The sequence below is a fragment of the Coturnix japonica genome, chromosome 4 (genome assembly GCF_054131305.1).
Source record: "Coturnix japonica strain WE chromosome 4, WE-NBRP24, whole genome shotgun sequence".
NCBI lineage: Eukaryota > Metazoa > Chordata > Aves > Galliformes > Phasianidae > Coturnix > Coturnix japonica.
Window position 1 is genome coordinate 21,256,788 of NC_140666.1, and position 25,600 is coordinate 21,282,387.

At 43.1% G+C, this 25,600-nt stretch overlaps 1 protein-coding gene across 14 annotated transcripts in view; it reads left to right on the plus strand.

Moving 5' to 3' along the window:
- Positions 1-25,600, plus strand: part of AMMECR1 (AMMECR nuclear protein 1) — an 85,313-nt gene that overhangs the window by 21,283 nt on the left and 38,430 nt on the right. The window contains exon 3 of one of the 14 annotated variants that reach the window (XM_085546217.1): positions 1,240-25,448. The exons of the other annotated variants lie outside the window; for them this stretch is intronic. Coding sequence (XP_085402343.1) covers positions 1,240-1,279 — 40 coding nt within the window. The 3' untranslated portion in view covers positions 1,280-25,448. Of the gene's footprint in view, positions 1-1,239; positions 25,449-25,600 lie in introns of those variants that run through there. 14 annotated transcript variants of the gene reach the window in all.

Here is a 25,600-nt window from a genome sequence, read left to right on the forward strand (position 1 = left end):
TCCCGGCTCTCCCTGCAGGGCGCCCGCCGCTGCCCGGCCCCTGTCCTCGCTCGGCCCCGCGTGGCCCCGGGCCCGGCCCGCTGCCCCCCCGCTCCGTGCGGGTCCGGCCGGGTCCCTTCGCTCCGCGCCCTCCCGGCACGAGGGTCCCCTGGCGGCGTTCACCCCGCGGGGTGACTCCGCTGCCCCGCCGCCTCCCGTGTCCCTCGTGCCCGCCGGCGCCCCGCTCCCGGCGCTGAGCCCTCATTGAAGGCTGCCCGGCCGGGCGGCAGCGCCCCGTGCTTCTAATTGCGGGCCGCTCCGGGACCCCTCCGCGAAACGGGCACTGAGCGCGAGTGTTCCCTCGCAGTGTCACGGTGAGTACCTCGAGGGGAGCCTGGCGTGCGGGTCCTGGTGTGTGAGCATTGCTGTACCAGTATGTCCCCTGTGTCAGGCACCTGAGGTGCTGCTTGGTCCCGGAGACCCCGCTGTGTAGCAACACTTGGAGACAATCTCGTATTAGATGTACCGAACCCCTCAGCAATCTACCACGTCCAAATTCCAAAGTTCCGAATGGATCACAGCTAACACCTGTTAGTCACAGCCGCCTCTGCCTCCCAAGCCTGCTTGCGAGAGCCTCCACCGAGGGCTTTGAGAGCCTCCACCAAGGCCCATTTGCGCGGTGCTGAGCTGTGCTCATTGGGGTCTGTGTCGTGCCCTGCTGTCCGGGCAGTGCTGGTTGTGTTCCCGTGCTGCTGCCGGCACGGTTGGGCACTCCAGGGAGTAACTTCTCACTGCAGGAAGTTACTGCCTCCCAGCTGGGATGTTACCAACTGCATGCTGTCTGAATGCCAACTTAACGTAAGGGGTTGCCGAAATCGTTTCCACCGTTTTAGTCTGCTTTACAATGGGATGGAGCTTGCGTGGCGAGTTTCTGGGCTTCAGAAACTGAAGCTTGAGCTTCAGCTGAGGCTCAAGTGAGGGATCCACAGGAGCGCATGCACTGCCCCTTCCCAGTGCCGCATGACTGTTGGGCTCTGGGCAGAACGTGCTCTTTGCTAGTCGAGTGGAAGCATTTCTACATGTGTCCTCCATTCACACGCACCCTCACCAGTGCAAGTGATTACCGTGCAGTCCATGTTTCATTAATGAGATGTAGTGTATATCTCTCGGTGTTAAAAATAATGTCGTGTTTTAATGATCTTGTTTGGAGTCCTTGCTGTTCTAATACCCACGATCTATACATCTCTTGCATACTTTCAGCTGCTGTCATGACAACCCAGCTCTGTGGATTCCTACTTAACCCGCCACCCCAGCAAGTCCTTCCTATGCTCTCTTCATAACTCCTATGTGGTTACATCAGAGTACCAGTAATGAAAGGAGGGCAGGGAGACTCTGCTGTGAGTTTCTTTACCCAGGTAGTTTGTACATCCGTGTTTGTCTTCTTGTAGATAGCGATGTCGAGGAGCTGCTGCTCTCAGTGGCCATTTTGCCTTGCGGTGTCCTGTGTCTGTTCTTCATCCCAGAGGTTCTCATGTCACCTTTGTGCCCTTTTGCTCATTCATTGCCACAAGAAAGTTGAATTCTGTCCTTGTCTCTCTGTAACAGCATTATCGTATCACCGCGGTGTGTTTTTAATCGTGTTAGAATGTTTTGCTGAAGAGGCTGGTGTTACTGTCCCTGTTTTGTTGGGAGAAACACGCAGAGGTGAAGATGACCACAGAAATGCTTTCCAAACACTTTGATTCCTGTGGGTGACCTTCACCTTCTTTCTCCCGCTTACTACTTCAAAAATATCATAATAGCAAATTAGAGCAACACAAATAATTTTACTTAACATACGTGTGTGTGCTTAAGCGTTCTTGAGATTTAGTGCCTGACCTTATAAAAAGGTTGCTGTGCCAGTGGCCTTCTGCAAATGGCACAACTGTTAAAGTCACTGATGCTGGTTGTGCTTATTCCCATGCTCCTGCCGGCATGCACAGTCCTACTGTGTGTCAGAGTGGAAGAATGATCTAATTATCATTTTATTTTTTCCCTGGTTGGTTTTCAGAGATTGGTTCCCTTTGGATCATTGTGTGGCTTCACAACCGCTTGTGCCTGCACAAGTGTGAGGTGGGAATAGGCGGACAGATGGCAGAACTGCTGCTTTCAGCAGCCTCGTGAGCTGATTATGTTTGTGTGGTTGGGGAAGCAACTTTGAAAAAGTTGTTCAGTATTACATGTGAAATTCTAGGTCAGTGAATAATTTGCTCCAGCCACACATTCAGAGGCAGCCTGGCTTCCAGCAGCCGGAAGGTTTGCAGGCAGGCTTATCAATAACCGGGTAGTTCACAAAGGTAGGATGTTGTCTTTGAAGCTGAGCTTCATCTTGTAGAGCACAAAGCCTGAATAAGATCTGGCATTTTTCAGTAAATGGATGTTGCAGCTTTCTGCTAGGAATCCTTTTGCAAGTTTTGTCACATATTAAAGTATCTGGTCTTAGAGTGTTAGCCTAAAATAGGAGTCAGAAATTGAACTCTAGAAATACATTTTTTAATTACATTAATTACAGGGAAGATGAAAGACTTGTAAGCAGGTATCCTTACCCAAGCATTACTCATACTTCTTGCAGGTCTTTGAACAAGAAAGCTGGGCAGGATCAAAGAAGAGCAGGTTGCTGAATCACTTGGGCCAGAGGTTCTGGTGTGTTGTCTTCTGAACAAAGGATGCTTGCAGCGCCTCCAGGTTTTTGGAAGTTTTTGCTGCTGAGCTGAGGACCTCAGCAGGGCTTGAAGGGAAGGGATTTTTGAATAGAAAGGAGACCAAAAAATGCCACTTTTGAAAGGGTTGCAGACTTGAGCACTGCCCAGACATGGGTTAAATAGTTGGCATTTTTTGTGCCTCTGACTGTAATTTCTAAAGTACAGGATATGGGATGGCCATGGAGGGCATTGCTGAGAAGCTTGTGGGTCAAAGACAGAGAGTCATGAATTCAGAAAAGAATGGGAACATGCTGAATGTGTCCAGCAGTGTCTTAGCAAGAACAGACTCTGTAAATCCATCCTGCCGCAGGCTTCCTCTTCCTCTTACAGTCTTCCACCAATCTGCCAACGTTTTCCTCTTTTACTGTCCTAATTGAACAGTGTTCTTCTACTTAAAATCTCACGTCAATGTGATTTGCTCCCTAAGACATACCCCCTTTCTTCTCAGGGTGTGCTCAGCAGGACATGTCCTTTACTCTTGCTTCTACCAGTGCAGTGACTCTCAAACTGCACTGATGGGAGTGGAAAGAATGTAAAAATTATTCTGGAGGTACAAAAGCTGATGCAAAGTTTGAGAACTGCTGCAGCGGACAAAAATTGTCACTTACACAAAATACATTGTTCTTGAAGCTCAGCTGGATGAGTAAAGTTATGGAACACAACAATTAATTAAAGGCAGGTTTTTTTTGCTGTAGAAATCTGGAAGTGCTAATGAAAACACAACCGAGGAGTTGCAGAAAGTGTTGTAAAACACTTTGCCCCAAGCCTTTTTGGGGGAAGGAAAATCAAATATCCTTTTTTCCTCTGTATTTTTTACCTTCCAAATGAATAACTCACATCCCATTATTTCCTTTCTGGTTTGGTTTAGTGCAACACACCCCGTTCCTCTGCGATCAGTGGAAACAATGCCATGTCCTGCCTTCCATTGTGGAAGTGGGAAAGGGCCGCCCACCAGCAGGCAGGGGCTCAAGGTTCATGCTGCTCACTGTTTTTCTTCTATCAGGAAGGTGCTTGAGTGGAAATGTGTGTGCATGGATGCCTTCCCTAGATGGGAACAGCGCGCAGTGTTGAGAGTTTAGCTGAGCTGTGCTGTGGGAAACAAGGGCTGTATCCTTTACAGATTCTCAGATTTCTGCTTACTGTGTATATTTCCTTTAACATGTGGAAATCATCCTTCTGAGTTTGATTCTGCACAGTGTTTGCTTTATCTCTCTAGTTTTTCCTACACAGTGTGAATGCCACTTTGTAGAGAAGATGTATAGTAGTCCAGCAGGTAACTCATTCACCAGCTGTTTGCATCCTTCCTGAAGGTCACTTGGGAACCAGCTCCTACTTGTCAGGATCATTTTGGTGGTGAGCACCTTTCTTTACTTGACGTTACTTGTTAGGGGAGTGTTTGTTCTGCCCCTGCCAGCTGGAGCTGGTAACCAGGAGCGATGTTTTGCAGCTGGAATGGCCAATGCCACCCGTGCCCTGCTCCTGCCTGGTTGTGGAGCTCTTGGGAAAGATGTTTACCATGAGTGCCTTGCATCAAGTGTCTTACTGATGCCTTGCTCATATCCTCCTCATCTTGCAGGGGGACTGTGCCAAAGGCATTAAATGGATGCAGCTGATGTGCATACTTGTGGTGAGTCTGGTGCGGGAGGAGGCGTCCCGCCTGCAGAGGCTGCCAGCCCCGTGCACGTGCAGAGCTCCAGCCGCTGGCAGACACGATGCTGGCAGCCACGTTCGTTACCACCACTCATCTGCCCGGCTGCACCATCTCCTGTGACTGAAGAGCTCTGAGTTAAACAGTTTTCTAGGTGATATCATACCTCCATCCAAAGAGTTAGCTTGGAAAGGCAGCAGTTCTTTTCTTCATTGATGATTTGTAGTATTCTGCATCAGCTGTTCTGTTTGGCTATGGGACTGAGGTACATCTACACTGCAATACTGGTCCACTTGACCTTTGTACTTCCTTGTGTTTCCAGGTCTACAGTCTGTCAGTTTACATGTTCTCAGAGGGTGCAGAGTAGTGATACTGCATCACCTTGGTTCTTTGTTAGTGAAGTTTGGAGTCATTTAAATTCAGTACACTTTGAAAAGTGTTCATTTTGTGCCGACCCGTTTTCACACTTCCAAATGAAGCTGTGATTCTGCTCAGAGTAAGTGTGAATTAACCCTGTAAGAAAGAAATAGTTGCAGGGTTTGTTCCTGGCTATCCAGGAACAGACTAGGCTTGTCTGCAGATGTATTTGTGTGCTTGCACATCCGTCAATAAAAACTGTATTGCTTGCAGGTTCAGAGGATTACGTGCTTCTCTCATTTTTTGTTCCTTCACTGGCGCCTCACTTCCTGTTTTAGTCTCCACAACTTATTGTCAGATGTGAAGTGGGAGCCTTGTGTTGGGCTCCTCATTGGCACTGGTATGTTTCTTTACAAGCATTTTTGTAAAACCTCCTGGAAATGTAACAAAGAATGGATTTCAGAGGACAGCCTTTAAACAAGGAAAAAAAGAAAACAAATTATTCCCTTGCAGTCCCCCTCAGAGTTCAGCTGTACCTAATGACAAGGCTGTTGTTGATATCAGAAGTCTGAAATTTTGCTGTTGCTCTGCTGTGGTTGCGTGGTAGTGGAAACTTACTCTGTGCAATAATTTGTATTTATTGTCACACTCGGTGACGTTACACAACAGCTATAATGATTGCTTGGTCACAGCTAAAGATCAACACCAGTCATAAAACAAAAAAACAGCATTGAAAAGTGCAGACAGGGAAGTGTTCTCTGGTGTCTGTGCATCTGTCTGACTCCATTCTACTTTTTGTGTACGCCTTATGGTTTCTTACAAACTTCAGCATCTATCTACTGTCCTGACGCTGTCTTTACTGTTGAACATTAGGCGCTGGAACATGTAATAGCAGTTCTTTCAAAGTGGTATCCTGTGGTGGAAGTTTTTAAAATACAGTGCAGTGGAAAATGTGTATTTTGTCTGGCATTGGCAGTGCCCAGCAGGGAATTCCCAGCATATTTTAAAGCAGGGCTGGTGACTGCATTTTGGTACTACAGCAGAGGAGGAAAATGAACTGAGTTGTGTGGCTTCAGAAGAACTTGCCTCTACTTGTGAGCTCATCTTCTGTTACCATTGGCGAATGGAGTAAATAATGCACTGATAAACTCCAAATTAAGTTAAATACAATGTAACGAGGGCTTTTTGCTTTATAAACTCATTGTAGTGAACTGTTCTTATGTTTCTATTAGTACTGGAGATTGCATCACAGATGGCCTTAAGAAAGAGGCCTTGCTGTTGCAATCTCAGATAAAAGCAGCCACCACAAAACTGTAAGTGCTTTGCTTTAATGCTACTTTTGTAGAATTGTTTGTTCCCCTGTCCCTTGTAGGGTAGGGGTGAGGTAAGGTCAGCAGCCGCTTCTCCTGTGCTGTCCATCTGCTCATTCGTTTTTATTGCCTCCTGTCTTTCAGGTACATTGGGATCTTCTGTCACCTTTCCTTTTGCTCTATCTTCTTTTGAGGAAACTTGCTTAATAAAGATTGCTGGGGATTTTGCACATTTGACTTTTGACACCGGTTTTGATAATTCAACACAAATACTTCTTGGTGAGCTACTAAAATCTGCAAAGCTTTGCCTTGTGTTCAGTTGTGAGCTGAATGTTTTACTTCTTATGACTCATAGTTGTAATATCACCCAGCATTGAATGCTAAAACAAGATAAACTGAAGAGTAGCACTTCTTTGTCTTTTGTGTTAAGAAACAAATAGATATCATCTAATTGTATGGGCAGTTCTGGTATCATGCCTTTTGACTGCATGTTGCTGGATAGGGACCAGCTGCTGGTGTGGACAACTTACAAATAATCGGGAATATATTTGGAAGACAGGTCTGGCTCAGCTTGCTTAATGTACAGATCTAGGCTGTGACCTAGTCAATGAATGAAATTTATTCATCTACTTCATAGTTTTTTGATCTCTCAAGGCTTGTGCCATGATTAATGGAGCTGGCCCAGCGTGCCAAGTTATCCATTCTTACATTAAGTACTTGTTTACAGCTTATACCAGGCTTCCTGTAGCATCAAGTTATTGTCTTCCTACGGAGCTGCTCTTATGCTAACACGGATGTTTGAGCCGTATATTATTGGCAAGAGCCTCTGTGGAGGAACGGAAAGGTGCAAATTATGTATAAGTCATAGTGGGCTCCTCAGAGTTTGGCCAACACAGAAACTGTTGCTAGGCTGGATGCCGAAACAAGTCCAGTCAGGCCCTGACCCTTATTAGCAAAGCATCACGAGAATGCTTGACCTTCTTTATGATGTTTATGCTTCTATGGAGTGGGGTGATACATTGGTATGTTTCATTGGTATGCAGTTTAGCATTGCAAAGTTTGCACTGAAGTAACGAGACGGTGCAGCTCTACCGCAGTTCATTTGTAAATTGTCAAAAGCATATCCTCCAAAAAAGTGATGTTAAAAGTGCAGTGCCTGTAAGATTGAAGCATGAAGGTGGTCACAGCGCTGCATTCTGAGAGCAGTTGATAATTTGAACTTGGACCGATCTGTGACATAGATTTCCTTACTGTTAGTGCTGTGGCTTATGCTGTGTTTATGCTCTGGTGTCTTTCAGCCCAGCACTGGGACAAAAGCAGGCGTTTATCCTCTATTTTTGTTGTAATTACCACGTCCCTTTGTGCCTGTTCTTCCCTTGTATTCCACACTGCTCATGTACTTCTGTGCCATGTGGGATGTGTCTTAATTTTTGTGATCTGGCTGGGCTTCGTTGACTTCCTGAAGGCAGTGCTTGTTGTATGTGGATACTCCTTAGCCACATTGAATACTTGTAGCCGAAGTTATTAAAATGCTGATTTCTTGAGAATGACATCTGGAATGCAGAACAGATCTGCTGAGTTGTGGCAAGGTCACTGAGACAGCAGCTGTGCAGAGAAGTGTATATTTTCTCAGGGCACGTGTGCCTTTCTGTGTTTTAAGGAGTAAGTTCTTGCATTCCTCGATGCTATAAAAATAGTAATTTTATGCCTGTCTTCTCATTATCTTGAATTTTCCGGCAATTTTTGCAAGGTCCTGCTCAGGACTACGGTGTTTGTAATATAGGACTCCTGCTATTTATCTTCTGCTTCTCTGCCAGCAGGATTTCTCATCTGCAGGCTTCTCTGGCACGGGGTGGGTTCAGATCTGCAACTCAGTCTGCTCGTCTAGGTGGCAGTTGGTGTCTATGTTGGAGACAGAAGAGGAAGAAGCGAAGGATCTGTGTCATAAACCTTCTGTAATTAGCATCAGAATTACTTCTGCTTCAACCTATCCAGAGAATTACTTTCCTTGTTTTCCTCTTGGCATTTTGCACAGGGCTGAGTTGTGTGTGTGAAGATTTAGAGCGCTTTCAGGTGCCATAGAAATGGTGGGAAAAGTGCATGATGCTCCACTGATGGACAGGCAGCTCTCTGCGCCAGTGAAGTAAATCTAGTTGTTTCCAGCCCTTTTTCCAGGTGATAATAAGAAAGTAATGATGGGGTGCTGCATGATTTTCCTTACCCAGTAAGGAAGTAGAATTTCAGCTGCTAATGAATGACAAGCTACAAGGCAGTTCTTTTCTGTATAGATGATGGTGCTAAAACCAAGCCAGGCAATAGAAGGAGATTTCTTTTAGTACAATGCTGTAAAAGCAATTGTTTGAACTACGAAGAACTGAATGGAAACGTGGTATTAAAGCTAATCCCTATTAACGTGTTGGGAGAAATGTGGATTTTTAGTGATTAGTTCTCCTCTTCCTTGAGAAATAGGAATATAATTCATGTTCTCATTCAGTTCAGTTAGAACTGGAAAGTCAGCAGATACAGGTGGCAAAAATCTCATGTGGGATACACACCACCATAATGCCTGAGCTCTTGTAATAATGTCGGGAGTTAAGCTGAAAGATGGTAAAGATAAGTGCCATTCATTTGGAAGGAACACTGAATAAAAACAAGTATTAAAAACAAAAGGTTATGGAGAAGAATGAATGCAGTTTTTTTTCTCTTATTTTGAAGAATCACAGAATCACAGAATGACCCGGGTTGGAAGGGACCTCAAGGATCATGTAGTTCCAACCCCCCTGCCTGGCAGGGCCACCAAACATACACATTTACTAGATCAGGTTGCCCAGGGCCCCGTCCAACCTGGTCTTGAACACCTCCAAGGACGGGGCATCCACAACCTCCCTGGGCAGCCTGTTCCAGGGCCTAACCACTCTCCTAGTGAAGAACTTCCCCCTAACATCCAACCTAAATCTTCCCTCTTTTAACTTAAAACCATTTCCCCTAGTCCTGCTATTGTCAGCCCTTTCAAAGAGTTTACTCCCCTCCTGGGAGTAAGTTCCCTTCAGGTATTGAAAGGCTGCAATGAGGTCACCCCGCAACCTTCTTTTCCCTAGGCTGAACAAACCCAACTCCCTCAGCCTGTCCTCATAGGGGAGGTGCTTCAGCCCCCTGATCATCTTCATGGCCCTCCTCTGGACCCTTTCCAAAATCTCCATGTCTTTTTTGTACTGAGGGCTCCACACCTGGACACAGTACTCCAGATGGGGCCTCACAAGAGCAGAGTAGAGAGGGACGATCACCTCCCTATCCCTGCTGACCACCCCTCTCCTGATGGAGCCCAGGATCCCATTTGCTTTCCGGGCTGCCAGAGCGCACTGCTGGCTCATGTTAAGTTTCTCATCTATCAGGACCCCTAGGTCTTTTTCTGCCAAGCTGCTCTCAAGGACAACTCCTCCCAGGCTGTACAGGTGCCTGGGGTTCTTCTGGCCCAAGTGCAAAACCTTGCACTTTGCTGTGTTGAACCTCATTAGGTTCACCCGAGCCCAGCTTTCCAGCCTGTCAAGGTCCCTCTGAATGGCATCTGTTCCCTCCACCGTATCAACTGCACCACTCAGCTTGGTGTCATCAGCAAACTTGCTGAGGGCGCACTCAATTCCCTCATCGATGTCATTAATAAAGATGTTAAAGAGCACCAGTCCCAAGACAGACCCTTGAGGGACACCGCTTGTTACCGGCCTCCACCTGGACATAGTGCCATTGACCACCACCCTCTGTCTGCGGCCTTTCAACCAATTGCTTATCCATCTAGTTTTCCACCCATCAAATCCACTTCTCTCCAATTTGGAGATGAGGATGTGGTGGGGGACCATGTCAAAGGCCTTGCTCAGGTCCAGGTAAATGACATCGGTCGCCTTCCCTTCGTCCACCAACGTCGTCACTCCATCATAGAAGGCCACAAGATTAGTTAAGCATGACCTTCCCCTGGTGAAGCCGTGCTGGCTGTCTCGGATCACATGCTCGTTCTTTATGTGATCAAGCATGTTGTCCAGGAGGATCTGTTCCATAATCTTCCCAGGCATGGAGGTGAGACTCACCGGCCTGTAGTTACCCGTGTCCTCCCTGCTCCCTTTCTTGTAAATGGGAGTGACGTGACCCTTCCTCCAATCATCCGGGACCTCACCTGACAGCCACGACTTCTCAAATATGATGGAGAGCGGCTCAGCAACCACCTCAGCCAGCTCCTTCAGGACCCTGGGATGCACGCCATCTGGCCCCATAGACTTGTACTCATTCAGTCTAAGGAGGCACTCTCGGACTTGCTCTACCCTTACAGTGGGGAGGGATTTACCTCCTTGGTCCCCACATAGAGGTATGGGGGTGCAAGACTTAGGGACATGAAAAAGACTAGTATCCTTGCCACCAGTGAAGACCGAGGTGAAGAACTCATTCAGCACCTCAGCTTTCTCAAAAAGAGAAAAAGAGATTCCAAGAGATAAATATTCCCATGTACAGTGGCCATTCTTTTGTAACCTCAAGGATGAATTGCCGTGTTTGGAACATGCTAGAAAGTAGTTCCCAGTAGTGCCTTTCTTGGGAGAATGTGAAGTTTGTTATTTGCTGTCAGCGTTTTTTTGCTTCTTTCATTCTGGAGGATTTCAAGGTGTTAAGCTTTTTACGTACATAATACGAATAGCATAGTATAACTTGAAGTTTGCCTACTGCCGCGTACTGTTCTGCTAATGTACGTGGGTTTTCTTCCTTTTTAAATGCGTCAGAAGTGCTCAGCGGTAGATGAGTCTTATTTGTCGTGAGCTGGAAGTGGTGTAGTTACGCTGGATGGAGTTGGTGAACATATAATCAGCAATCTCTGCTGAAACATCTTTTATGGTGAGAAATATGACCTTCCTGTCCCAGCTAAATAAATGGACTATTCCTAAATGCTTCCGATTATGATTTTCTCGAAGTTTATGCAGCCTTCTTGAGACTGTTGTAATGCATAACTTGAATTATGGAGACTATTTCTGAAGTTTTCATTGAAATTCTATGAAATTTTCTCAGTTTTGTTTTGTTTTGTTTTGTTTTGTTTCTCCCAAAGAAAATTGCTAAGCCATTCTGAAATGTATAGACAGGGTTTCATTGTACTCTCAAATGTTTCTCATCCTTCTTAGAAGTCCACACGTCCACACACTAAAAGTGGAGATGGGAGATATTTGCTTTACTTCAGAGCAGTAGTCATCTGTATGTTCAGATTACAGAAATAAAACCAAAGTTTCGGCACCATAAACATCATGTACCTCCTTGGCCATCCCTTCATGTGAAATATTTAGTTGAAATTGCTCTGGAGGAGAAAACAGGAGAAGTCCAGAGCAGCATCTGAAATTCTGATACTGAAGTTTCTTGAAAGGCGCTATTCCAGAGAGATCAGTAATAGTCAGATGGTTCTGGAGATAAAGCCACTATTTGATCTGAAGTAATGGAATTAATCTAAAAAGAAAGAGGTAATCTTATGTGAAAATGTTGGACGTGTGACCTGTGACTGTTTGCAGTGCTTTTTGGGTTCTGCGCTATTTGTCTTCAAATCTATGGAGGAGGCGGCGTGACTTGAAGCATAAAGCACTGCAGCAAGATCTCAAAGAAGTGTGTTCTGTTTCTGATGGTGTCGTTAGGGTGGATAAACCTGGCTGGATAAATCTGTCTGCCATATGTAATTACCAATAAAAGTAAGATACTTCAGTCTGCTTTTAAGTTAGTAGCAAGAAGGTCCACAGGAATTACTTATTGCTGTTGGAATTGTTCTTTCCCCTGACTGGATTGCCCTGAAACTGCAGACACAGCTCAGGATATTTTTGCCTACACTGGCAACTTGGAGAACTTGGAGGCGTATTGGAGGCATATGCTTTGCTTTTCTTGTTTTTTTTTCTTCCTTTGTACTGTTACCCGTTATATCTGAATTAAATTGTAGTTGTATTTGTGTTAGCTTGAATTCCTCAAAGGCTTTTGTTGCTTCTCAGTTAAATAAATTTTCAGTGGAGATTTTTTCCAGGATAGCGTTCTCCATTTGGGTACTCTTGGTCACAGGATCTTCCTTTGTGTTTTTAGGCTACTGTTCAGTGAATCCTTTCTCTGAGCAAAGCTTAGACAGTTGCAAGTCTGCCAGCACAAGTTAAAGACAAGACCTTCCATAAATTGTATTGCATAACTGCTCCAGCTCTAGATGTACTATTTGTCCAGAAAGAATGGGATTCCTGGGACATTTTAGAACTGAGAGAATGTTATGATTACCTATTTAATGACCTGAAAGAACTACAGTTCTATAGATAGAAACTATGGTTCCGTAATGAAAAAGATCCATAGTTATATTGCATTTGGAAGAATGTGGATAAGCAGAAAGAGAAGATAGGGTGATTGATGAAGCTACACGCACTGGCTACTTCCCCAAATGTTTTTATAACCTTCTCTAATTTGCCTTTTGGAATATGTTGAGCCACAAGTAATATCGCTCCTACAAATCCTCTTCCCCCTGCTGAGAAAGGGGTGGATTATAATGAAATTTTAATGAGGCAAAGTTGCGAGGCAGATCAGTGTGTAATGCAGGAATGTTTGAAAGACTTTCAGAAATGAGGTGAAAATCAATATTGAAAAATGAAAATAATCTTTCTGTACTATAAGGGGTAGTGTGAAAAAAACAAGAAGTTTCTTGCTCTCCTCAGTGGTTCCCAGGTGTTACCAGTCTGCTGCCACTTGTCCTTTATGCACATTCAACATGATTGTGGCTATTTTGAGGAGAAATTATCATTAGGACCGGAGAGGGTCTAAGTACTTAGGAGACCTCAATTGAAAATCTCTATGGTTCTTCTACTCTCAAAAGCTGTTTTCTGGTTGCAGGGCAGCCTGGGTGCTTGGAAGAAATAGGAGATCAGCTTGTAAAGGAAGAGGAAGGCTGGGCTCCTTCAGAGGATCAGAGCAATGGCTGAGGCACAAAAAAAGCTAGATTGCTTGGGGTGGGTGTGTGTATCTGTTCTGTTGCACATGTGTGCATACCTGTTTGTGTGTATATTGTGAGAGAAAGACAAAGGGTCACAAATTAACTGTTTAAATTAGATGCCAGCACTGACAACAAAAGGATATAAAATGACAGAATAAATTTACATTTAGAGTGTAAGGTTTCCACTTAGTGGAGCAGTATGGCTTTCGAGTCACCTTTTAGTAGGATTATTAGAGGCAAAAAAAATCTGAGTAGTTTAGCTATATCTTGGTCACCTTATGATAAATATATGATGCTTTGCTTTTGGTAATGAGCTTAATAGTTTGAGTGGTTTAAAAGGTACATCGTCATCTGTGCTGGATTGGATTTGGTATTTAGAAGTCGGTGTGGGCTTTTCTTTCTCTTTCAGTGGTTCTCCTGCTGAAGGGACAGATGGAGGGCAACAGTCCTGGTCCCTTTACAGCTTCTGCATTTGAAGAGTGTATTCAACATTTAAAAATCTTCTGACAACAGTGTTTTCAAAGATGAAAACATTAGTTTTGCTATTGAAGGTCTATTGTGACAATATGCATCGTTTCCATGTCTTATTAGTGTCAATTTAATTTTGGCTTAAAAGTTGTTTTGTTGTTGGTTTTTTTTTTCCATTGAAACTTGCAGAAATTCATAAAATGTGCACATACTTCTGTACAGCCGAAGCAGTTATTAATGATCTGTTGACTCTCCTGCCTTACGAGTACAGCACTGTCACTAATAGCATCTATCTGGTGTCTGACTGCTGTGTTTTAATCTGAGACACCAAGGGTTCTGTTTTACTTTATTTTAAGCAAAGAGTATTATAAAAGAGCAGCAATGATGGATCTGAATTGCTATCTTATCTATGAAGACTGTGGGGAGCTTCTGAGAGGAAGTGGAAGGTCATTTGTTTTAGTGTGAGTTTATGTTTGTTGTACTCATGGACAATGAGTTGTAGAGGTCTCTGTGGCAGTGTGTCAAAAGACCACCTTTAATAGAACTAGCGATTTCCTACTATATGTTTTTGTGGCAGAATTGTAACATAGTGTTCCCAGAGAACCCCACTACTACTCCTGAGAAGCTGTATATGTTTTGCTGATGCACAGTGTAGCTGCAGATATGAGAGTGCTTCAGAAATGTTGTCTGATTTGCAATTGAAGATGAATGTTGTTTTCTCTTTGCTTTCATAATGTGGAATCTGGTGGAGAAAAACAAAATAAAGCTTGAATATGCAGCTTTTAATGTGTCGAAATTAAAATGCTTCGTGGTTATTTTCCAATGTTCCCAGGCTGACGAGGTGGTTTTTGAAATTCAGTTTTGACATTTGAAGGGATCCTACTGAAAGTGTTCTGTACGTAGTTCTGAGACAGAGTTTGTATCTCGCGTACTTGAGAGAATATTTAATTTTAGAAGGACATTTAAGGTTTGTTGTGGAAACATTGTGGTCTCTTCACTTGAGGGTAGTTACAGGTCATCCAGAATTACTTTTTCCTTTAGTCTTGTTAGTATTGCCTTATGCAGTGCATTGTATCCTGCGAGTCGCTGGAATGACATTATAGACTTGAATTACAGTTTTATAATCTTTTCTACTGAAAGAAGGGATCAGACTTTTGCATATTGCATCTATTGCAAGCGGAGTTAATGGTGTGACTGGTCTACTGGCCTGGGTAACCAGCATGAGTTAAGTTCAACTTTTGGATGAACTTCGTGTCCATGGCAAACAGAACAAACTCGTGTGTGCCCCACACCCTCACTTCTACTGTGCTGCTTCCATTGATCATGGCATGCTTGCTGTTCTGTTTCTGCTTGATAAGTCAGAAGCATCAACTGCTGCTTTTTGCCAGGCTATTGACACACTGAGTTTTAAGACTTTTTGCTGAGCCTTTGAGCATGCTAAATGCCAGAGCTGGCTTAAGGGATTGGGACTTCCCATACTACCTGGGAAGGGATGGGGCCCTTGCAACCAGCCCTTATGCTGATTTTAGGCTGCCAAGAAGTACAGATTAAGTTGCTGTAACCTGGATTTGTTTTCTGCTCTGAGAATATAACTGCCCTCTTGGTTGAGATGAATACAGTGTTAAAGTATCAGTGGAGAGAAATACAGGAGAGTCATAGGTTGTTATTGGTCTATGTTGGTTGTTTTTCCTGTGGTCTCACTTCTGATTTCTCTGGCTTTGGGCTGCATCAGCAGATAGATTGCAGTCTGAGTACATCCAGAAGCTATGGGGGAGGAAGCAGTCACGACAAACTTCTTTTTGTGTATTTGCTGTTAGTGGCATTGCCAGTTGTTTGCCCTACATCCAACTCCCTAGTTGTCAGAACAAAACTCACAAACTGGGAGGCTAAACAAGGTTATGGGTTTTGTTTGTTTGCTTGTTTCATTATGTTTTTTTCCCTCTGCTGAGTTCATCTGAGTCCATCACAGTGCTCTTAAGCATGAGATTGCAAACAGTGCAATGTGTAGCAAAGCTGTGCATCATCGTTTTAAGGTGGTGACGTTTGCCAGGAGCCTGCAATATGTAGCAGAGGAATGTGCTGACTGTCGCAGAGAGCCTTGAGTCCCTGTTGGATGGCTAGGGATTACATCTATGAGTTTTTAAAAGTAATCCCTTCCATAAGACTGTCAGGAGTTCACCTGGGATTTCCAGATGAATCAAACATATTACAGGGTATATACACTGACATCAGCTGGGAAGAGGAGCTGGGGCCTTGCTAGGACTCTCATTTGCAGAAGCTGTTCATACTCTTTCCCAGCAGTCTGCATGTTGGTGCACAGTGATATTTTTAATACTTAGCAGAAATCACATTTGCTTTTTTCCCATGCCAGTCTCTGTGCAGCGGTGTTATGCTGGCAACCCATTGCCCAGTAGTTCTTCAGTTCCAGGCTTAAAACTTTCCTGTAAACATCTGGTCCAGGTGAGCAATACTAACTGGTCTGTCCAGCCTAATGCTCCATCTGTAATTAACTCACACTGACTTAGCCGCTCTGACCTACATGCTGCAAAGATGGATGTAGATGTGCCTCCAGCTGCTTTACCAGAAAAGACCAGTACAGAGTTTTCTCTCTCTACGAGAGCTCACTTCTTTCTAGTTGGTTTCTTGCTTTTGAGGTTGTTAAATAACTGCAAGGTACTACCCAGACATTTTTTAATCCTTTTATTTTTAGTTTACTTTTGACCTCGTATGTGTTTTACAATCTTCTCTGTTCTCACTAAGCAAGGTTGCTCTTTTCAAAAGCTGCACTGGTGTCCAAGATGCCCTCAGTAGCTTCCCAGTCAAGCCATGGGTTCAGTTTTCTCGAGTGCTTTGTTTTCTCTTCTAACTGTGGTGAATGTTTTACCTGGTCTTTTAATAGAGTTGTGAATGTTTGACTTGGACTTTCCGTACAGCACGTTGTGTGCTTTGGGCTTTCTTGGGGGTGCTTTTTCATTTTTAACAGCCTCCAAGCTATTGCAGTTTCTTTGTTTCCCAGATTGCTTTTTGTCATTAAATGTTTAGATGTCCTTCACGTACAGTGCCATCCTTGCCCTGGGATTCCTGTTGGAATTGCTGGCTGACCTGGTGGCTTCTCAGTGCTGTACCTTAATGTACCTTTCATCCCACAAAGTCTGGGTGATGCCTGTTGCATCAAGTGTGTCAGGTGAGGCCAAGCATCTGGGCTTCCTGTGTGTTATTGGGAAATACCTGGCAGTGCTGTAGAGGTGTTGGGAAGTTCTGAGACTCTTATTAGCATGCCAGTCAGTCTGACTCCTTTATGAGTAATGTGCATGCCTAACAAGTTCTTCTTGCTCCTGTCATACCTAAATCCCTTCTATTTGTATCTCCGATTTCCTGTTTTAGCCTTTTTCTCATCCCTCACAAGATGGTCTGACAGTGTTCTAGAAAATACCACCATGAAAATTCTGACCATCTTCTGCTCAGTGACCTGAGCTTACTCTGTAGAGCATCCTGTGTTTCCATAGCCTGCCTGCTGCTACTCGCAGTAGAGTTCAAGTCGTCCAGTACCCCTGCTCCTCCCTCACCTTGGAATGAGGGCCTTGTCTGCTGCAAGCAGGCCTCCTCGTTCAGCAGGACGAAGTGATAACAGCTGGAGGATGGATTGCTTCAAAGAGATTAGCTCTGCCCCAACCTCTGACCGCATCAATGCTTGTAGTGGCAAAACCCACAATGAAGCATAGGGCAGAAAACAAGTGGGCGATATGAGAGTATCTTTTTTCAGGGGCATTATTAGTTCCAGGTTATAAAACTGCAGGTTCATACAAAACAGTATGCTTTTTACTGTTAAGATACGTTCTCTTATAATAAAAGCATAACCCTAAGCTTGTCAGGCTTCAGATACAAGTGCTTTTTTTTTTTTCTTTTTTTTTTTCTTTTTTTCTTTTTTTAAGCAGATTTTGCTATATAGTGTGCAGCATCTCTGTATCTGTGTGAGCTTGTGTATCCCCAAATTCTGCAGCTCAAGAATGTCCTATGATAGAGCTCGTGTTCATTGGATGTCTCATTGTACGGCGGTGACATGATTCGTCTGTTATCTGTCTTGATATCTGAGAGTAACTGAGACTGCGTGCTGCTGTGCCTTTCTGTCACTGGCTGTAGCTTATCCCTGCAGAGGGACCAGTGATGGTCATCTGGCCTGCTGCTAGTGAGCTTTGCTGCAGCCTGATTGCAAAGTGCTTTTTTCTCTCAAGGGGTTTAACTGGTTGGCATGGTTATGTTACATGATGAGCAGTTTTGTTCTGCCTTGTGCCTTGCTGTCCTGCCTAATCTGCTAAAGCAGCAACATGTCTGAGAAATCCTCTGCTTTTTCCAACAATGTTGGCTGGTCTAATAAAAGTAATTATATTCTAAATTAAACTTACGTGTATCTCTGTGGTTCTTCTTAAGCTGTGCTGTATACATCTCTTCTCATGGGATGCAGGTGTAAGCAGTTATCCTTGCCATGTGTCGCTACCCTTGCCTCTTCCTCTCTTGCTTGTGCTGATGTTGTCATGTGTGCTCCTGTACAGAGAAACAGAGCAGAGAAATTAACTGTTTTAAGTTAACCTGGCAAAATGGAGATGTGTTGTTAATTAGATCAGTTTCCCAGACACAGGTGAATGTTCTAGAGCAAGGAAGGACACTGTGCATCAGGGGATGGAGTTGTTGGGTTAGGCTGTTTGTTCTTAACAGGAGCTCTGAAATCCACTGTTATTCAATCACCTTAGCAGTCCTTTGTGATATAGGAGGTGGAAAGACACTGAGATCATCTAGTTTGTCTGAAAGCATGACATCTCTATGCCCATGCTGAGCAACTGCTGTCAGTCTTAGTGGTACTTAAAAACATCCAGTCTCCTCAGCAGAAGTAATGCATAAAGTGAGAACTCCCTGGTTTTGAATCCTCTTTGTAAATCAAAGACTCTAAAAGCACAATTGGTAGCAGGACTTTTCCATGAGGAAAATATGAATTCCATCTGACTCCAGTCCCAGCAGTGTGTTCTCAGTCTGCCTTTGGACTACACTCTTGTTGGTTCAGTTACCTGGTGAAGCTCAGTGGAGGTGGTGCAAATCCTGCACTGTCTTAACAGCGACTCTTGTGACCCAGAAGATTATCCTATTCCAGCTGTAGAGTTGGTGAAGTTTGAATAGAGGGCAAATGCAAAACATGATGAGCTTGGCTTTTTAGCTTGTCTTGCAGCCTTATTTTAAAACTGGTACCAAAGTAATGTGAGGTTTACTATATTCTCAAAATAATTCATTTTAAAAAAATACCGTTGCATTTTAATTTAGCTTCTCATTATACAATTCCTAGTGTCTGAAGTCTCTTGCAAGCTAATGTTCCACAGCAGACCTCTAGAATATTTAGTTGAACATGAACAAGGATCAGTGACTTTTAAAAGAATAGTTCTGAACGTTTGGCTCAGTTGCAGTTTGCCTTTCCAGCTGACACCTTGGAATATAAATATTGTAACATACTGGCGTTAAAAAGAGTCCTGTGGAGTTCCATTTTCTTCTTAGGTTTCTTTAAATACGTCTCCTTCCTTTTAACAGTGTTCCATTTCAGCAGAAGACTTCTCTGTGTTGACTTCTGTGTTAACTTCTTACAAACTTAGCATGTGATTACCTGTTGGCATCAGTGTTTTGTTACGCTTTTTTTCTACTCGTACCTCCAGGTGTTCCTATGTCTTAGGGTGCATCATGTATTTGGCAAATAATGGAAAATATCTTCAATTCCAGTTGGGTGCCATTATGACTGTATGCCTAGTGTCTTGCTTGTAGAAAGCATGTATGAATTTAAGAGAGCTCTTTTCCAGACAAAGCTTTGTCTGTTTCTTCCTGCTTCTTCTCATTCATCTAATACACTGAAATAAGAACTTTACTCACAAGTAGCTGAAATACACTAAAGTGTAAGTTACGAATCATTTCTTAAAGGAGAATCCTAGTTATGTCTCTAATATAATGTCATGCCTTGACCAGCTGCTTCAGATAATATTTCAGCAGAATAAAGACAGAACCAAAAAACCCAGCATCCCAGTTCCTAATGGCCACTGGCAGTTTAGGCAGAAGTGTCAAGTAATTGGAAGGAAAAAATTGGTCTCTTTGGCAACGAGAACAGACTTTCTTTTAAGGTAGTATGTGTGGACTCTAAAGGTAGGAGTTCTGTTTTAAGCTGCTGTCTGAAATCTATGCAAAACAATATTCTCTGGCTCTTGGCTTGTAGTTAATATGCAGTAACTACTTCTGAGCATGCTGGAAATGGTCTCTGCATTTCCCTACCTCTTGGATGAGTGGAGGTGATGTGGAATTAAATTTACAGGCTTCTGTTGCCCTCAGAATGCCTTTTCAACTTTTAAACTAGCTCTGAATCATGTTGCTAACTACTGAAGAGGAAACGTGTACTAGCAGCTCACTAATCATGTTGTGTTCCTTCAAATGACTTTCCAGTGGCTTCAAAGAAGAGAGAATCCAGGAGCTGGAACTGTTCTTATCCAGTGCCTTCAGCGTCATCTTCACTGTTATTCACAGGAGAGCATTTCTACAGCCTTAGGTGGCTTTTCAAAGCATTTTGAATGGGTGTTCTTAAAACTTTTGGTTTTGGATATATTTGACATCATGGAATTTTAGAAAGACTCGTGCTCAATCCTTTGAAAGATGTCACTGGGGGGAAAAAACTACGTGAAGGAAGGTGTTTTCACTGGAAATATTGAATCTCAATTCCAGTTTGCAGGTAGAGTGATCATGAGCTATACATTAAACATTTTGTAGTACTATGATTGCTTCCACTTTGACTGGCAAAACTTCCAGTTATGTGTTGTAGGATGACCGCTGCATTCTTTGAAAAGTTTCGCTTTAATATCTATATCTCTAACTCAGGATACTTGCTTCTCCTTGATAGTAGTCTGCATGGTGTCACTTCGAGAGATAAGTAGTGTCAGTGCTTTTAACTGCTTGTTAATTTGTTAACTTCTGGTAATCTGACAGTGTTGGGTATGTGAATTTTGAGGTGCAAAGTTGTTTTTAGACGTGGGAGCAGTGTGTGTTTTCATTTGCTCTGTTTCCTTGGAAACTGGATGGGGAGGTGACAGTGGCTGTGTTCTGTTCGCTCTGAAACAATCCTAATGCAGCCAGAGTTATTAGATACTAACTGCACATTAAGTCTAATGCAGCATTTTCCTGGTTTAGCTGTCTGCTGCTGTAGAACTTGTTTTCTGGGCTATGAGAGGTAGCAATAGTTAAGGGGAAAATGCCAGCTTTGCTTTAATGGCTCTTACGAATGAAGGTGTAACAAACCAGTAGTGTTACTCTGTGACAGACTTTAAATTCATTAGAAGTGTAACATATGAGTAATAATAAAGGTATCAGGATGCAGAATTGCATTTCTCAGGAATATTTAAGTATGTCCCATAGAAAGTCATAATCAGGTGAGTGCAGGCTCTGAGGTAATAACTTCAATAATTTGTAATGACACTGAATTGATTTATTAACTTCATAGTTACAAAGTTTGATTTTCTGCTCCGGTTCATAATTGTGCAACTGGGGAAAAACTTGCTAAAGTAGGTCAGCATAGATGTGAACAGTTTTATAATGTAAACATGTATATCGTTGTGCCATTTTATTAAATACTGCAAGTTACTGTGTCTTTATAACCTAGAACAAATTGATGCCTATTCTTGGTTTCTTCTGGCAGTAGAGCACCAGCTGATCTGGAGGTTTGCTCCTTGCCCTGGGTGTGAGGGTTCTAGAATCAATGAAAGCAAGTAGGGACCCATTTAGGGAGAAGAACTTAAGCCAAAGAGACTTGCAGTGGGTGTGTGGCAAGCAGTAGCCCAAGTATTAGTTTATTTCCTCTTCCTCCTTCTCAAAAGCTGGCCACAGGGGAGAATGGACTTTGGCATGAAAACAGTGAGGGAAGGAGGAAGGATGAATGCAAAAGGGAGAAAAAGAAAGGAAGAAAAAGAGAAACAAAGGATAAAAATGCTGAGAATATGGAAATGTAGAAATTATCATGATGGGCAGGAGAAGATATTTTGAAGTATATAATGAGTTTGGAGTCTGATGGAGAAAGAAGTAAACACTTCAGCTGTCAGTTCACCCATAAACAATTGATGCTGATATCTGCATGTACCGATAAGGTTTGGCATTGAGGATGCACGGCGCGCTGCTGTTTCCGTAAGGAGCCGTGTGGAGATGAGCTTCTGTGGCTTCTTCCTCAGTGCCATTCTTTTCATCACCTTTCCCTTCAGCATTAATGACAACAGGCGCTGCTGCAGCATTTCTATAAATGTTCCTTGAATAAATAGTGGTTCTGGTTATTTATTCCCATTGTATAATGCTTTGTCACATCTCAAATTGTGTGAGGTTGGTAGTGCTGATCTGAAGGGTGTTACACAGTTATGAAACAGTGCCCAGTGAGCAGTTCCTGCACTGGTGCTTCACAAGAGCCAGGAGGGGCTGGGTCAAGTGCAGAGCTGTCCTGTCTGCCCCCAGCATGGCCATGCTGTGCTATTAAGTGCCTGCCTGGGAGCAATGCAGGAGGGTGGTCCTGGGATGAGATGTGTGTAAAACAATATGCTTTTCGGGGGGGGGAGGGGGGCCACAAAACTTAATGACTTTCAATGTTAAAATGGAGATATATTTTTTTTATTTGTTTCCAAAGTCCATATGTTTACCTTGCTGGCCTGGGCTTGGATAGGATTAGCAGAAGTTTACAAGATAGAAGGCTAAACCGACTAGCCAGAGGTAAATATGGAAGAGCAGGGGATCATGCTGTGCATGATCACAGAAAGGACTGTGATAACACCCTGGTGAGGAGCTTTGGCATCACGGTTGCCACGGATGTTTTAAAGAGTATGTAAACCCCTGTCCTGTTCTGGTAGTTCCTTTTTATTTCAGTAGCTTCTGTTATTTAAAGCTCGCTGACTTGTTCTGCTCAGCTTTCAGAGGGAGGAGAATAAGGTGATTATTTTTTTTTATTATTATTTGTTTTTCCTTCGCTTTCACAGGCTTCTACCAGAACTCTGGATTTTCACTTCTATTTCTCCTTGCTTTTCCCCTCCCCACCCTCTTCCTTGTGTCTATTCTGAAGCTGTGTCCTCTCCTCCCTTTTTTGTGTGGGTGACAGCTGCGTGTCACTGTTCTTTATCATTGAAAAGACTATTTGAAATCTGAAATGACTAATGGTTTCCCTGTTGCATGCGTGATTCTGACAAGAAATAGTAAACGCTGAGGCTTTTTGAATACTGTTTTTAAGATCGGCAGCCAAGGTGCTGGAATAGCCTGGTGATATTGCATTGACCAGTACTTGTGAGCTCTAGCGTAACTGCAAAGGACCTGTTTTGGAGCACACTCACTTGGTCCTCACTTGAACTCTTTAATATCTTGGAAATATAGATGGCTTTGGTGGCCCAAGGACAGCCTCAGGGACCGGAGTTCTGAAGTCGAGGTGACTTAATTCAGTTTAATGACTTAGCAGCTCTCCAGGTGTATAAAGGTGACATCTGCTGATGGAGATATAAAACTGCTTGATGATCTTGGAGCTTGTGGTGCTGGAGAGCAGCCTGGAACATTGCTGAAATGGTGTAATCAGAGGTGGTGTGAGCTGATTAACTGGTATAACCTTCTGGTTAGTGCCTGTGTGCTTGACTGGATGTCTGCAGATACTGCAGCCAACCAGTCCCTCAGACGAGCTTTGTGCACAGCTTTGCTTGTCATTGTGGGAATTTGGGAAAGAAACATTACATTTCAAAGAAAAAATCCAATGTCTCACCCTGAAATCAGGTACATAGCCTTGAAGATGCATCAGTAGATCTAAGAAAACAAGTTCTGGATGCATGACCTGTGTGGAAGGTGCTGTCCTGAGGAGATCTGTGTGCCTGGTGAGCTAATGCTGCTGCAGCCTAAGCACTCTGAGTTTGGCACCCGTATGGCACTCTGACAAATAAAATGCTTTTAGAAGTTGTTTCTTTAAAGTGCAGTTACATAGTGCTTCAGGTCCTTATGTTTAGTTTCAAACACACTTGTGAACTGGCAATGTTTAGAACCTTTCTGAGGATAGAGGTGCGTAAACCTGATTTTGCTCTGAGCTGTGCTTCTCTGCCTATGCGGAATGTAACTTTTGTTGTTGGTTTTGTTCCTCTGAGGAACTCCAACCCTCAGATCTTTTTTTAGCGATGCTAAATAAGCCTACATAACCGACTAGTGTGATTTCTGAGTAGTTCTGGATTTTGTTACGTGTAAATATTTATTTTAGCAAAGTGAACAATGAACTCAGAAACATATGTTGGTAGAAACTCTATTTATTTCATGAAGTTGCTGGGTTGTCTTACGAGAATTAGAAGGAGAAAGTGCCCAAGGCAGGTGGTGACTGTGGAGTAGTGTCTGACTGAGTGTCCATCTGGATGTACTGAAGTGTTCTCCATCCCTCCTCACCCTATAAATTGTTATTTCTGTCTTCACCTTTCTGGAGTGCTGCCCATCTTGTCTCAACTTGTGTAATGGCAACGTACCATTATAAGAATAGCAGCACTGGTTCTGCTGCTGAATGAGCTGCGTGTCACCTGGTTACGTTTGAGAATTAGTATACTATTTTTCTCATTTTAATTTCAATTGATGAGTTGAATTCAATCTTAATTATGCTATTATGGGTTTGCCTTAGAAAATGACTTTCCATTAAGCACTCCCCTTTATTTTTAACACTGATTATGCTGTTATTTAAACTAGATTTTCTTAAAATAGTAGCTGCTTTCTGACCTTCCTTAAGATTAGCTGCTTAGATAAGCAGAACTTGCTAACAAATTCACACCTAGCAGTTGACGTTCTGATTGCAAGGCTCATCTCTCAGGGTCATGTTATGATTGCAGGAAAACCACTAAAATACCAAGTCTGTTGTATGGGCGATGGAGTAAATCTCTCAATGGTTGTTTCTGGAATTGAGTGAAGAGTTGCTCATTTTGATCATTTAGTGTTAATAATGACTGGAATAATATGCTGTGCCATTAGAAGTATTCGGTAATATTTTCAGGTAATTCAATAGGTTTTAAAGTGAAAATTTGCTGATCTCACACCTATTATCTGAAAGTAGTATTGCAGTCTTTGGATCACTGTTGGCAATAACGAGTTGCCCTTCATCTACTGAATGTGTTGAGGAAGTAACACAGCATAGGCTCTTTATAAGAATGTCAGTGTATATCCCTATGAGGAAGAAGAACATTATCCCAGACAAAATTACCTCCTGTTATGTAGGGGAAACGTGACTTGTTTGTTTGTTTTCTTTTTCAAACATGTTCAGTCTTCTGAATTTTGCTGGGGGAAGTCTCATTCCAGGTACAAGGGCTGGATATGGTGTGTGTGTGTGTGTGTAACTGGGCACATGGAGTGTAATGGATTTCAAACCCTAATCAGCAACTAATTCTTTTTCCTATTGTGTAAAAGTAGTCAAGCAAGTAGTGTTTTGTGTTCTTTTACAAAATATGTGTGAAGAGGCACTGTAGTGGAAAAACTAGCTGAAGGAGAAACCAGAAGCCTTTTAAGGGGATCTAGTTCTTGGGAAAGTGACAGAAATTGCCCTACTCCTGAGAGGTTTTTTTTTATGTTGGTATTCAGATTAGGAAAGATAATATGATTTTCTCAATTTTTTTTTTTTTTTACTTTAGAATGTGTTCTGAACTTGTAGCTAAAGGTGCTGGAGAAACTGGCTGTGATTCAGAAAACGCTTATGCTCTGAAGGAAACCTTGACTAGTACCTTGAACCTCGCTGAAGCTGCTCAGTCAGTTGTGTTCTCTGATTGTTAGAGTATAAATAGTGTTACTCATATCTCTGCTCATTTCTGTAACACTGCTGCAGAGGAGTAAATGTGCAGAAGTGTTTGAGATGAATGTGCTTTTTCCTGGATGTTTTATTTCTGATTCTAGTTGGTAAAGACAGTTGTCAGTCCCACAGCTGTTCACTTGTGCCACACTATCTATTTCTATCATTAAATTACTCCCATCTAAGCATAAAACTTTAATTAAATTATTTTCTGTAGAGTTCCTTTCTTTCTCTTACTCTGTGGGTCTTTGGTTTGACAAGGTCGTCTTCCTCTTTGCAGCAGGTCCCCTTGTGGTGCGC